Source organism: Rhinolophus sinicus, chromosome 2 (assembly GCF_057876585.1).
Source record: "Rhinolophus sinicus isolate RSI-liver-muscle chromosome 2, RSI-T2T, whole genome shotgun sequence".
NCBI lineage: Eukaryota > Metazoa > Chordata > Mammalia > Chiroptera > Rhinolophidae > Rhinolophus > Rhinolophus sinicus.
In genome coordinates, this window is record NC_142502.1 from 126,982,698 (window position 1) to 126,995,909 (window position 13,212).

The 13,212-nt window shown below is 50.2% G+C and overlaps 1 protein-coding gene across 1 annotated transcript; it reads left to right on the top strand.

Annotated features, from left to right (window-relative positions):
• The first annotated feature begins 1,103 nt into the window (after window positions 1-1,103).
• LOC148758907 (ral guanine nucleotide dissociation stimulator-like) lies at window positions 1,104-7,581 on the top strand. The gene is given in 11 exon segments (XM_088796349.1): window positions 1,104-1,130; window positions 1,132-1,334; window positions 2,661-2,875; window positions 2,999-3,078; window positions 3,135-3,220; window positions 3,222-3,309; window positions 4,599-4,706; window positions 5,189-5,257; window positions 6,827-6,884; window positions 7,011-7,189; window positions 7,522-7,581. Coding segments are annotated over 11 exon segments (1,173 nt in total).
• Window positions 7,582-13,212: the final 5,631 nt, after the last annotated feature.

Below are 13,212 nucleotides of genomic sequence, written 5' to 3' on the forward strand. Positions count from 1 at the left end.
GTCCTTCCCTCCTCTTCTAAGGACACCAGTCATATTGGATTAGAACCAACTCCAATGAACTCACTTAACCTTAATTACTTCCTGAAAGACCAAAAGTCCAAATACAGGCATGTTCTGAAGTTGTAGTCATGGAATTTGGGTGACACAATTCAGCCCACAATATATACTAATCCTCAGCTGGAGATGGACACCCAGGGATGGGACTGGTGGTGGAAGGACACGCCTGTGTAAAATTTTACCAGATGGAGCCATATTCAAAATCAAAAGGGCTGTAACCGCAGTTTCTGATGATGGCTGCTTGCTTACATCCGGGATGGCCCCAGGATTTCTCATGTTTTAAGTTTTGACCAATCTGATGTCAGGCTGTCCAAGGTAATCACAGTGTTCCTTGATCTGCAATTGCCTCATGAGCACTCTGACTCACCTATCGGCTTTTCACCAGACACATGGATTTGTTCTCTCCCAAATTGTCTGCTCAGATTCCTGCCTGGTGGTCAGCATTCTCTAGTCTTGAATCTCCAGGCATTTGCCATTTTGCTGAATCAGGGATCTCCATAATGAGGGTCTCAAAACCCTTGAATATGAAAGAAAAATCATTGTCTTTTTTGAAGTCAAGGGTTTTCATAGGCTGTGTCCATCCTGTGCACTGTCTCCAAACTGGGGAGGGACCAGCTTCCCCTCGCTTCATGTCAGGAACAGATAAGTCTCAGGTAGCAAAGAGGGAATATTGTGCAGGGAATGTGGCGCAGCTCTAGCTTTGGACAGTTCTCAGGTCTGACCTGGATGACCCTGAGCATCCAGTTCACATCCCTAAGCCTCTGTGTTCTCGTCTCTATAACAGGGATGTTTCTTGAGGACTCACAGGGACAATGCTTTTACTACAGACTGTTAATACATGGAGGTCTGGTGTTCATCAGCTGAAAATATGCCTGGAAGTAGTAACTGTATAAACACCCCCACACGCACCGAACCTAAATGGTACTTTAAGAACCCAGAACCACGTTCAGCATGGGCATACCTGCCCCTCCTCTTGTACACATCCCTGAGGGGCTGGCCGTTCCTGGGGGAGCGCCAGACCTCAGTCCTCCCGGTGATTCATGGTGATGCCGCTAAGTGGACGTCCCTCCTTGTCCCACCCAGAGTGAAGCTGAGTTAACTGTGAACCTCAGTGACACCTGTAGGAAGCGGGCCCTCCAGGAAGGGACACTGGAGGAGGGAGTGGAGTCCATGGTACAAGCCCTCCTAGGTGGAAACATCTCCTACATCTCCACCTTCATGTTCATCCACCCGGCCTTCTCCAGGGCACAACAGGCCGTGGACCAGCTGCTTACTAGGTGAGCACCCGCCCTGTCGTCAGCACAGTGGTGTCTCTGCCCAAGCTGGCTGTGCGTCTTGAAAGTGTCATCACATTTCTCTGAGCCTCAGTTTGCCCTCTGAAAGGTGCGGTAGTAGAGGAGAAACATCATAGCGTGCTTGTAGGGACGACTGTAGGGACAAGCCCTGGCAGGTGCATCCTGCCCATCTCTGCAGAAAGGGCGGCCGGACATGCTGTGCTTGTTCTTGGCGAGGACTCCTTCCCACCCCCCCACCCCCCATGAAAAGTCGCCTGCCTCACCCATCAGTGGTCTGTGGCAATTCTCAGTGTAGAAACACACGTGGAAAACAACCTGTCAAGGACTTTGAGATGCTGCCTAGCTGGTCCTCGCCCTCAGTTTAGCCCAATTAGAGATCTCTGGGGACAGCAGGGGGCCCCAGGCCCAGTGGGGTGGCTCTGGGTGGAGTTCATTTATTCAGCAATGTATATTAACCACCTACTATAAGCAGGCACTTTTGGACACACTTAGCATAACTCAGTGAATCAAGCAGACACAGTCCCTCGGCCTCAGTTCTAGTCAGTGAGTCAGACAGTCACACTAGACACCATTCACAGGTCCTATCCACCATCCATCAGACGTGATGCCATCGAAGACTTCACTACATCTGGAGGCATATTCCCATTAAATGACCAGGGTGACACACCACTGGACCAAGTAAAAAAGTGAGTGGTCTTTGGGTCCAGAAGGAAGGCATCCTGTGTCTATAGAATGGGGGCTGTTGAGGGGGGAGGGCCAGGAACAACCCTAATCTTACACATCTTCTGGATGCCATGGGAGGGCTGAGGAATGGTGGCTTCCACTGCAGGAGGACAGGAGTCAAAGGGAACTGTGGAAGCGTCCCAGGCCCCCTGGGACCAGAGTGGAGACCAGGATGACGTGTCCCAAGCCGACCACGCTCCCATCCCACTCTGCCCTTCTCCACACCCATGTCTCTGGCCACCATCACCAGGCTCAGAACCGGAGGTGTGGTGAGCAGCCTGCTGACCAGCCTGTCCCAGTCCTCAGCCCAGATGCCCAGGTGCACGGAGGGTTGGGTGGTCAGTGACCGGGACCTGCGGGAGAAACACCGTTGGGAAGAAGAGGCTCCCGCAGAACCCTCAGGATCACCAGGCCTCATACGGCCAGGACAGCCCCACAGGGTCGGGTAGGAGGGGGCTGTCCCCTGCACGTGCGCTGGCTGCATAGAGGGGCTCAGTTCCAAATGAGGGGCCCACGGGAGGGCAGTGTGGAAGGGAGACCGGGACTGTGACACTCTCTGTCTGCTGCTCGACTTCCTCCCCCCAGGGCCATCGCTTCAACGGTGGGGACCTGGCCAGACCGGGTGCAGTACTGTGGCCAGCCCCTCCTTCTGTCCTGGTCCAAGCTGAAGCGGGCCTTTGTGAGGGTCAATGCTCCTGCCTCACACCTGGTGGGCCACGTCCACCTCCTTTGGGTCGAGCTGGAGCATGTGGAGCCCACCGAGGCAGAGCTGGAAGGTGAGGGGACTGCAGGCTGGGAAGATCACCTGGGGAGGGGAGGTTCTTAGGCCGGACTGCCCTTCCAGGCAGTGGCAGCTTTCCTGTCTTTAGAAAGGCAGCAAACGTCAGGTATGTGCATAAACCTTTCTCTTTTTCCTGCTCCACAACCACCTCCAGAGATCCAGAACACTCCAGAGCCAGAGGAAGGGCTAGAGCTTGGTCCAGCTATGCTAGTGCTGGAGCCAGTGGTCATCGTCCAGAGCTGGAGCAGCAGCAATATCACCTTCAGCACCAGGTCCAGCTCTTGAGCTGGATCCATCTTGGAGCAGCCGCTGGGATGCAAATTCCAACAACAACACAGCCAGTTCCATCGCCAGAACTGGACTGTGACCACCAAAAAGCAGACCAGGGAGAAGCGTGACATCCTGAACTTCCCTGCACAACTGGTGGCAGAGCAACTGACACTAATGTATGTGGTGAGCATTGAGGCTCTCAGGGTCCAGTGAGACAGGCCTTCCCTCCACCATCAGCTGCCCCAACCAGCTTTTCTGTGATCTGGACACCTATGGGCTGGATCCAAGTCCCAGCTTCACCACACACCACCTGTGTGACATGCGTCACTTAACCCCCAAGCCTTCGCTGTCCACCTGCCAACAACAGAGGTGAACACTAACAGGACCAGAAGCCCAGAATGGCTGTGCCAATTCCATGAGATAGAGCAGACAGGAAGCTGGGGGGAGGCCTGTCCTCTTTGGTGGGGGAGGGAAGCTCACTGTGTGCAGCCAGGTCCATGGGTCACCTATCCATCTGCCCGTTAGGCTCAGCAGTGCCATCACTGATTAGGCACCGGAAGTGTACTTAACCACAAGGCAGACAAACAAACAAAGCCCAGGGTGTAGCGTCCACAGGGGAATGGCCACTGAAAGGGGAGTCGGACCAGAGGAGTGAGCAGCTGCTAGAGGATGCCCATCTCCCTTCCCCACCAGTCCTGGGTCCTGGGTCATCTGGTGCTGGGTGCCCTCGGTGGGCAGAAGAGGAGGCACAGGAACTCACACAAGACTCAGGGCACATCTTCAGCTTCCTGAATGCCAGCTCTGACCAGTCACCACTGCCTGGGACTGCGGAGAACTGTGGACACAAATCTGGGATGTGACAGGGCTGGGTGACACAACCCTTTCTCCCCAGGAGCTGTTCATGATGGTGGTGCCCCACGAGTGCCTGGGCTCTGTCTGGTCTCAGAGGACAAAGCCTGGCAATGAGCACCTGGCCCCCACTGTCTGTGCACCATCACACAGTTCAACAGAGTGGCCAACTTTGTGATTACTACCTGCCTTGGGGACTCAAGCATGATGGCTCGAGACAGGGCCAGGGTGGTAGAGTACTGGATAAAAATCGCCAGGTTATGTTATTGGAGGCCCAGTGGAATCCCTATTCAGAGCCTTGAAAAATGCCTCTCCTCCTTCATCAGCTCTCAGGATTCAAGTCTGAGGTCTAAGGCCTTGCACAGTGTCTAGGCCCTTCCTGCCAGGGGCATGCTGACCTTGACTCTCAGGTTCCCCCCAGATGGGAGAGATGGGAGACTCACTTTCTACCTGACTCCATCCTTGAATTGAGCTAAATTCTTCCTCTCTGTGGATATTGATTTTGAGGTCCTAAATGTGCCCTTCCTGAGCATCTGTCACACCCAGGAGGGATATTTAAATTAAGGGGGACTGAAGCTAGAGCTCTAGCTCCCACCTCACAGCTCATCTCTTCCCTTCCACAGGAGTGTCAAATCCTCAAGAACTATTCCTCACGGCACACTCTACTCTGGGCTCTGCACAGTGTGTCAATCCACCATCTCAAGAAGACATGGGGGAAAGTGTCCAGGTGGGTAGTCCTCTCCCCATAGAATAACCAGGGTGGTGAAGGATTTCACCTATGTCTTCCATGGCTTCTTAGCAGCCATGGAACTTCCAGGGAGGCAAACAACCCTGGGCACAGGAAATGGGCTGGTGGACGAGGTCTCTAAGCCTCCCTGGGACTTCCGGCCACAAGTTCTGCTGCAGGAATCAGTTTCCTGAAACATCAGATCCTGGGTTGGGCCAGATTGGAGATTCTCAAATGTTAATAGCAACAGAACCCTATGCCCAGTTGAAACCAAACCTGGTGAAAACAGAGCTGCTCAGTAGTAAGGGAAATATATGCCCAGGCGACCAACATGGGAGTTCCCACCCAGTTCCTTCCAGCTCAGAGGAACCTAGTGAAAACACTCATCCAGGCAGTTTGAAAAATGATATTTTCAAAAGGCATTTGCCCTTATCCCCATCCTGCATTATTCCTAAACATGCCTTTTCCTTTTTCCTCTCTTCTCAGGAGGAGCTCAGGCACATTTCAAAAACTGTGCAGCCAAGACAAATCCTGAGCCGAGAAGAGCTCATCAAGGTAGAGTGGAGGCTGGATGTCTGGAAGGAAAGCGGGGTGACAGGGAAGGGAGACTGGGCACGATGTGGGTTTGATAGTTGGTCATTTCAAGTTTCCCTGAAAAGTTTCACTCTATCTGTCCTGATTTACAGGGAGAGGAATCTGTTTGGTCCACAGAGAGCAGCTTGAGGAGCAGAAGCCCCGGTCATGGCATAAAGTAGCTGTGGCTAGGTTATTGCAGGAGCTGATGCTGAGCTGACAGATTGGTGGCTCTCTAGCTTCCATGCTGGGCCATCCTGCTGGTACTTAGCTCCTTCCAGGCTGTTGGCTAAATGGCGTGGGTGAGGTGCCTTTCTTCCTCAAACGAACCCAAACTGTCCTTGGGAAGCCAGACCCCACTGTTCCTTCTGACTTCAGCACATCTTCAAGTGGAGGGCACCCTGCCTGCTGCAGGGACGGGCACTGCAGGGAATTCCCATGCGCCAGGTGAACAACAGTCCTGCTCGGCATCGGGTCCCAATTGCTGGACCAGAGACAGACACATGTGCACTCTCTGACTATCTACTGTGCCCCGATTGCACCCCTGCCAATCAGTCAAGTTAGGATTTGCACCTGGTGCCCAGTGGGCCATAACACAAGCCCTGGGTGCCTTACGAGAAGTGTCTGGGGAACTGATGGGTTCTTAGTGGATCCTTCCTGAACAGACCTCAGAAGCTTCACATAAACAAGGAAACCAAGTGCCCCATCACCCCCTCCTCTGCCAGTCAGATGGGCCTCCTTGGGGTCCCATTCCTGAGTGGATGAACACGGAGTGCTGTGCAGGGGAATGTCCGGAAACATTCCTTGGGGAAGTGAAGGCCTGGCATGGCTTCGGGTCCAGCCTTGTGGACAGAGACTCCAGTGGGGTGGGGCAGCTGGGACAGAGTCTCTAAATGGGAGGGGCAAGCGGCCTGTTGTCCTTGGGCCCTGGAGCCAGCCCCATGTGGGCTGCTGTTCCCTCGTGTGGGATGTGAAGGGATGACCATCCTGTGCTGTTGGCCTCACAGGGGGGTCATGGGGTTCAGGGAGAAAAGCACTGTGCACAGCTTTCTGCCCTGATCCACCTGGACATGTGAGGGCGAAAGCAATGTCATAGTGACATGACACCCAGTCCTCTGGAAAACCTGAAGTTCTCACACTTTCCAGAGGAGGAAACTGGGCTCAGGGAGGTTAGGCCCCAGGCTCACGGTCACACAAGTGATGATTGGAGCTGGGATTGTTCTAGAATCAGAGCATGCTGGAGGTCAGGGTAGCACAGGTACAGCTGACAGGGTCAGACGTCCAGGGTCTGAGGTCAGAGGTCTGGGGAAATGGGGTGAGGGAAGTATGGCCTCATTCATCCTGTCCTTGACCCTGGCAGAAGCAGTCTTCTCTGTTTGCCACTCTGATGAGGAGCCAGCGGGGAGCTCAGAAGAGGTTGCAGAAAAAGCTGAGTGAGCCTGTCTGGTGGGCGCTCCAGGGTCAGAGGAGAGGGGCTCTGCTTTCCTAGCTGGAGGCCCCCAGTCAAGAAAGGGGACCCTCCTCCTCCAGCCCTGTCTCCTGTTGCCACAGAGCCTAAAATCCTCCATTAGAGGTGACCAGGAAAAGGGACTGGAGGAGCGGGATGCAAGTGGGTATGGGTAGGGCTGGGCCCGGGACCACAGACCCTGCCATTGGCCATAAGCAGGCCCTGAGCTATGAACAGGGGGAGGGAAGGCTGTAAGGGTCCTGTGTTGCTCCACGTGGGAACCCACAGGTGGGCCAGGAGGCGAGGGCAAGACACTTCCAAAGGAGGGTCTGTCTGGGCACCTGAGCACAGGGGCTCATCCCACCCTCACTCTGGTGGCACAGTGTGTCTACTTCCTTGGCACATTTCTTATGCACCTGGAGATGCTGGATATTGCAGTGGAGGATTATCTGAAGGTGTATCTGAAGGTGAGTGACCTGAGACATGGACTGGGGTTGCCAGGATTCACATTTGGGAAGAGAGAGCCCCCATACTGAGCCCTCAGCTCTCAGCACTTGAAAATCCTCTGACATAAGAGTGTCACAGCCGTCCCTGGGAGGTGGGACATTCATGCCCATCTTAGGGATGCACGCCCCCCTTCTCTGGAGCCCAGAGCCTGGCCTAAGTCCAAATCCTGTCATCTATCTGTGTCCCAGCCTCTCCTGGGTCCTGGCCCTAGTGTGACACAAGAAGGGGTGGGCACAAGGGGCTACATGGTTAAGCAGCTCTTTCTCATGGACTTTGGCTGTCTGCCTTCCAGGAGAATGCGATCAATCTTGAAAAAAAAAAAAAGGGTGAACAGCTGTGGCACTATCTGTAGAACAGGGAAGAGGAGTAGAAATCACAGATGCTCCTGGGCTCCATCCGCTGCATGTTACATTTCATGGGAGACTTTGATAACAGAGAGGTAGGAGACCCCTTCAGTTGGTGGCTGGGGGAAATGAGATGGCATCAAAGCTAACTTTCTAGAGGAGGCACTGTTGATGCCCATCTCTGAGCAGAGGTAGGGCCGGGAATGAATTAGGGGGAGGGAAGGTTCCCACGTGGGCAAAGACCCAGGACAAGTCCCCTCCCCCACTTCTCACCCACCAAACACACTCCAGCTCCCCAACCCAGGCCTTGTGGGCGTTCTGTCCTTCCCTCTGGCCCCTGGAACACAGTCATAGTAGAGATCATGCCGCTGCAGGAAGCTGCCCAGAAGTACAAACTGGAGCCTGAGAAGGAATTTGGGGCCTGGTTCAAGGACATGGAGTGGCTCATGAGAGGTGAGGCCAGCAGGAGTTGGCCAAGGGCAGGGACACACTGTCCCTGCTGACCAGTCCAGAGAACCTGTGTCCATGGCTCCCCAGTCAGCTCCAGACCTTGTGGCAAGACAACTCCTGGGGCACCTGACACTAGCAGGGAAACCTGACGTGTGGCTCCTGGGAGCTCACAGGTACCACTTTGTCCTGTAGTTACATCCTGTCCCGCCAGCCGGAGCCCTGGTCCTGGTTGGCCAGCAGACCATTCAAGGCCAAGAACATCAGACACAAATGAGTTTCCAGGGGGGCAGTGCAACCTCACCACCACCAGTGGGGACACAGCTAGATCCTCAGGGGCATTGGGCCAGCTCTTTCTCCCCTAGATAATGAAAAATATTGTGAGGCTTTTCCTGGTGTCCCCTGAAAGTCAGGAGGGAGGGTGCCCCTACCTCCTTCACATCCTTTTCCTAAAGCATATTTGTCTACTGGGAGGGGCAATTTTTTTTGTTATAAAATAGTGTAGATCCTGAGAAAGTTAAGTCCCTACAGAAAAGAGCCCATGGTGGCTAACTAAGCTAAAAATTGCAACGCAGACCTTAGCTTCTTCTGAACAAGTGCCTCTTACGCAAATCACACCTCAGGGTGAAGCTACACTGACTTGCCTGCCATCTGAGCCAGTCCCTATGAACGAGTTCCTGCAATAGTATTTCAAGCAATCGAACGAGGCTTTCCCCATCCAATCAGAGCTGCACAGCTATATTTCCTCCATCAGCATCTTCACCAACCAATCATTGAGGCACTATTCTGACCAATCAGGACAGTGCTCCTTGGACCAATCAAACAGCGAAGATTTGGAGGCCCCATTTGCAGAAGTCCCAGAGGTGGGGAGTTTTGTCTATGTAAGTCAGCTCCCCTCTGACTCGGAGAGTGTACTCGCCCTGTCTACCTTAGACCGAAGACTGTTTCCCTGGCTGGAGCCGAATTATCAAAAATAAAACACCAAAGATGTCTTGCAGAGCAGAGTGGAGCAGACCGGTGCAGGGCAGAGTGGAGCAGACCTGATCAGACCTGAGCAGGTGGCCCCAGGGCCACCTCACAGCCATGCTGTGCTGTTTCATAATTGAGCTGTAACACTAGAGAGCTGTTCCATAGCCGTGCTGCTCTCACAGCCAAGCTCAGTCACAATGAGCAGTTTGCACTGAGTAAAGTTCTGTTCTTCACTACAACCCTAACAAGGGATTTTTTTGTTGGCACTGAATTGGCACCAACTACCATCAGTTGACAGTCCCTAGTGCCCAATATGCGGCTGTCAAGCACCTATCTATTGACCCCGTCCTGAAGCCAACACATCTGATGCCTGCACAAGTCCCTTGTGCTTGAGTTATCTTCCCAGAGGCACCTGAAGGTCTCAGGTAAGTCCTCTCAGATCCAAGATCTCCCACGCTTGCATTTGAGGTCTGGGACTTTATGCAGTTTAGGTAGGGTACTCTCATCCGATAACCTCGGTTCACACATTTGGACCCAGAGGGTCTCTCCATACAATTGAAGTTTGTGCCTAGGAGCGGTATCCTTCAGTTGCCTTTGGCACCGAGGAGGGTACCCACCAGGGATGGCTTTCCTCAGTAACATCTGGTCCTTAGGGAAGGCGTCCTCCGGGTTGGGACTAGGCCTTGTCCATAAGGTTTATGAGGACACTTTCGTACTCGAAAGGATGCTTTCACAAGGAAGAGAGCAAAATGGGCAACCCATGCTCTCTAAATACTCACATGCAAGCAGCCACTTTCTGGGACTTGGTTTGATTACATTTACCAACATTTTGATCCAGAGGATTGCAATTGGCTAGGGCTACTGGACAAAATCACACGAGATGATCTCAAGCTTTTTGGCCAAGATGGGTTCTTTTGAAAACCCAAAGCTTGTTTATTTAAGCGTGCTCTGTTAGAACAATGGGAAGCTCTTTGTTTTAAAACAGGTGACTTCAGAACTCTAAATAAAATCAAGGGACTGCTATTGCCTAACTTAGAAAAAATAAATCTAAAATATAGTAAATGCCCTGATACATTAAAAGGAAAACTGGCACTTGTGAAACTGGGACAAAAGAGGGGTCATTGGAAAACTTTTCTTCTGAACCTACACTTGGGACTCTACAGACGGGTTTACTGAAAAGCTCTGGGAAGACCCCTCACTTACCAGCACCCCCTGGCGTACCACACCTGCCCACCCTTCTGCACCTTTCCTTTCTATCTGCTGCTCAGGTTTCACTGCTGGAGCCATTTGTGTCTCCCCATCCCCAGGAAAAGCTGTCCTTTTTAAATCTCAGGCCTTTTAGGGCCACTCTCTTTACTTTCTGAGCTTTCAAACTTTATTATGCACACTGGCTTTCCAATTTGTTCTGTTTGTGTTTGTTGATAAGCCCACCTAAGGAGAAACTTTAAAGGAGAGAATCTCTAATCTCTCAAAGACAGTGGAACGCATTCAGTCATTTTCAAAAAAAAAAGCTCTTTAAAGGAATTCTTACAGTATGCAAAAATTTTGGCCACCGCTTACTCCATCTGCCAGAAAACATATCTGGATCCATAACTTTTATTTTGGGTTTTGTATTATTGTGCTGTCTGTGTGTTTATGTGTGTCTGTGTGTGTCTGTGAGAGATATGGTATATTTCTGGCTCTACAAAGTGTTGTGGAAATTGATTTATAAATTCAAATTTAGATTGTAAAAGAAATTTATTTAATGGACTGAAAACAAAGGAGAACTCATACAAATAACAGAAGTAACAGAAACTCATATGACTGCTTTTAAAGTGCACACGATTTAGGATTCACCTTTCGTAAACAAAAAGGATGTTGGTTTAATTCAGGACATGCAATTGTCCACTGCTTTCTAGCATTGGAGCTGGCAGACCAGATGGGAAACCAGGGTAATAATTTTGGCATCCTTAATGTGTCATTTTATAAGGTAAGAAGGGAACAAGCTACCTCAGATTAAGACCCAGGCACTTGTGATAAAGCCTGACTAGGATGCTATGGTGCTTCATAATGGTTGCATACACGAAATGTGTGTTTGGTACAAGAAGGTCTGAGGAATGGAAATACATTTTTATGAAAAGAAAAGAAAGTAATTTTGACCTCAAGTAAATTATCATTCTAGAATAAGACAGGAAAAAATTAGGAAAAAGGCTAAAACATTTATGAAAGTTGCAGAAAATTTGTGTATGTTGCAGAAGGTTCATGCAAAAGGACTCTTGAAAAGAAATCTTATGTATGCTCTAACTAACTAAAATTGAAGCAGATTTATTTACGTTAATTTCAAAAGTATGCTGATACAGATTTGGAGTTTGGGCTTCTCTGTTAAAAGACCAAAAGTTTTGGGTGGCCGGATGGCTCAGTTGGTTAGAGCATGAGCTCTTAGCAACAGGGTTGCCGGTTCGATTTCCACATGGGCCAGTAAGCTGCACCCTCCACAACTAGATTGAAAATAACAACTTGAGCTTGGAGCTGATGGGCCCTGGGAAAACACACTGTTCCCCAACATTCCCCAATTAAAAAACAAAAGAACAAAAGTTTTTCTGTCCTATTGGTACAGCTCTTCATAGGAAGTTATAAAGGAAAAGTCTAGATTTTATGTGCTCTGCACCATCCGGTCTTTGATTGCTTAAGGAAACCAAACCTTACTATGTAAAAACTAAATTATGCTTCTAACCATTTAACTTTCTATAATTGCTTATGATGTGTTTAAGTAGACAAGTAAATGGATAACTGAAATAATGGAATCTTTACAAAAGGGGGAAATGAAACTAATGAGGCCTAATGAAGCTAATGTGGCCTGTTTGATATTTGGAAAGTGGATTTTAATCCAATTACCCCCCTCAAGAATAAAAATGTATTCATAATGGTCTGTATGTATCCTCATTAGATAGAAACTATCCCACGTCAAAAGGCTACACTGCAGCAGTTACTAAAATACTTCTAGAAAGGGTTCTTCCTGCTTGGGAAATCCCCCAGTGAGTCCCACAGGGATCGGGGAGCCCGTTTTACTAGACAAATCTGATACCAGGTCTGTAAAACTTGGCGGACATTGCAGCATTTCCATTGCACTTATCGTCCCCAGTCCTCTGGTTTTATAGAACAAACTGACAAGGTAGATAAAATTCATCTAGTAGAACTTGTGGAATCTCTTCATCTGCCTTGGACTAAAGCCCTTCCCTTGGTATTGCTTCACGTAAGATCTGTTCCCGTTGGTATACATCCATTGTTCCCATCTAAAATTGTTACCGGAAGACCTATGAGACTAGACCAGAGAATATACAGGCTTGCCTTATTAAGGAGACTTTTTAACTTATTGTGAAGAACTTATAAAGATCCTTGAAGTTAATGCAAGCTCATGGAACAATCTTCCCAGAGCCCACTCTCCAAGACAAACACCGAACACCAGGGCCTGAGGCCTGCAGATATTGTGTGTTCACAAAGGACATCTCCAGGAGGACTCCCTCCAGCCTGGAAGCATTGCTATCCAATGCCTGAGTTGCAGCATTCAAAAGTAGTGATACATGATTTTATGTTTTTCATTTCAAAAGTCTCCCATACTGGTGCCTCATTTACCTGATTGAACACCACAGCCTATCGGAGGCCTCAAATTAAAGGTATCCAGAGCAGAGAAGCGCTCAGACAAAAAGCAGACAGCACTTGAAGCAGATGGCTCTTCCCAGAATCTGGGACTGGGCCAACGAAGTCAACTCCTGCTACACAGACTCCTTTTGTTGACCTCAGAGTTGTCACATTTCTGGGTATGTTATGATCTTAATTCTCTGCAACATGCCAGTCACCTTCCCTATGATTAAGGTTGTGTGTTCCAGTTACTCCACATGGTTAACCCTCCACTACACAGTACTTCCCGATTTCTGTTGTTTTAACCCTTGTAAATGGGAAACCTCGGCACAGAAGTATTATGACACAAAGCTTTCAACCCTTAGCGTCCTCGTGGGAGGTATCTGAATGCTGGATTGCCATTGGATACTTGCCTCTACCTCTGGTAAGACTGATGATCCCACAGTCAATTCTGTCAGCAATTTCTCAACTGTCCCTAACTTTACTACTGACTTCGCCGAACCTCTTCCTTCTGAAACTTATCAGGTTAAATTGCAGAGAGGAGTTCTGCCTTTCCCTTGTGCCTACCTAAACCCATCCTGTGCATCAGCCACTCTCTCCCCAGG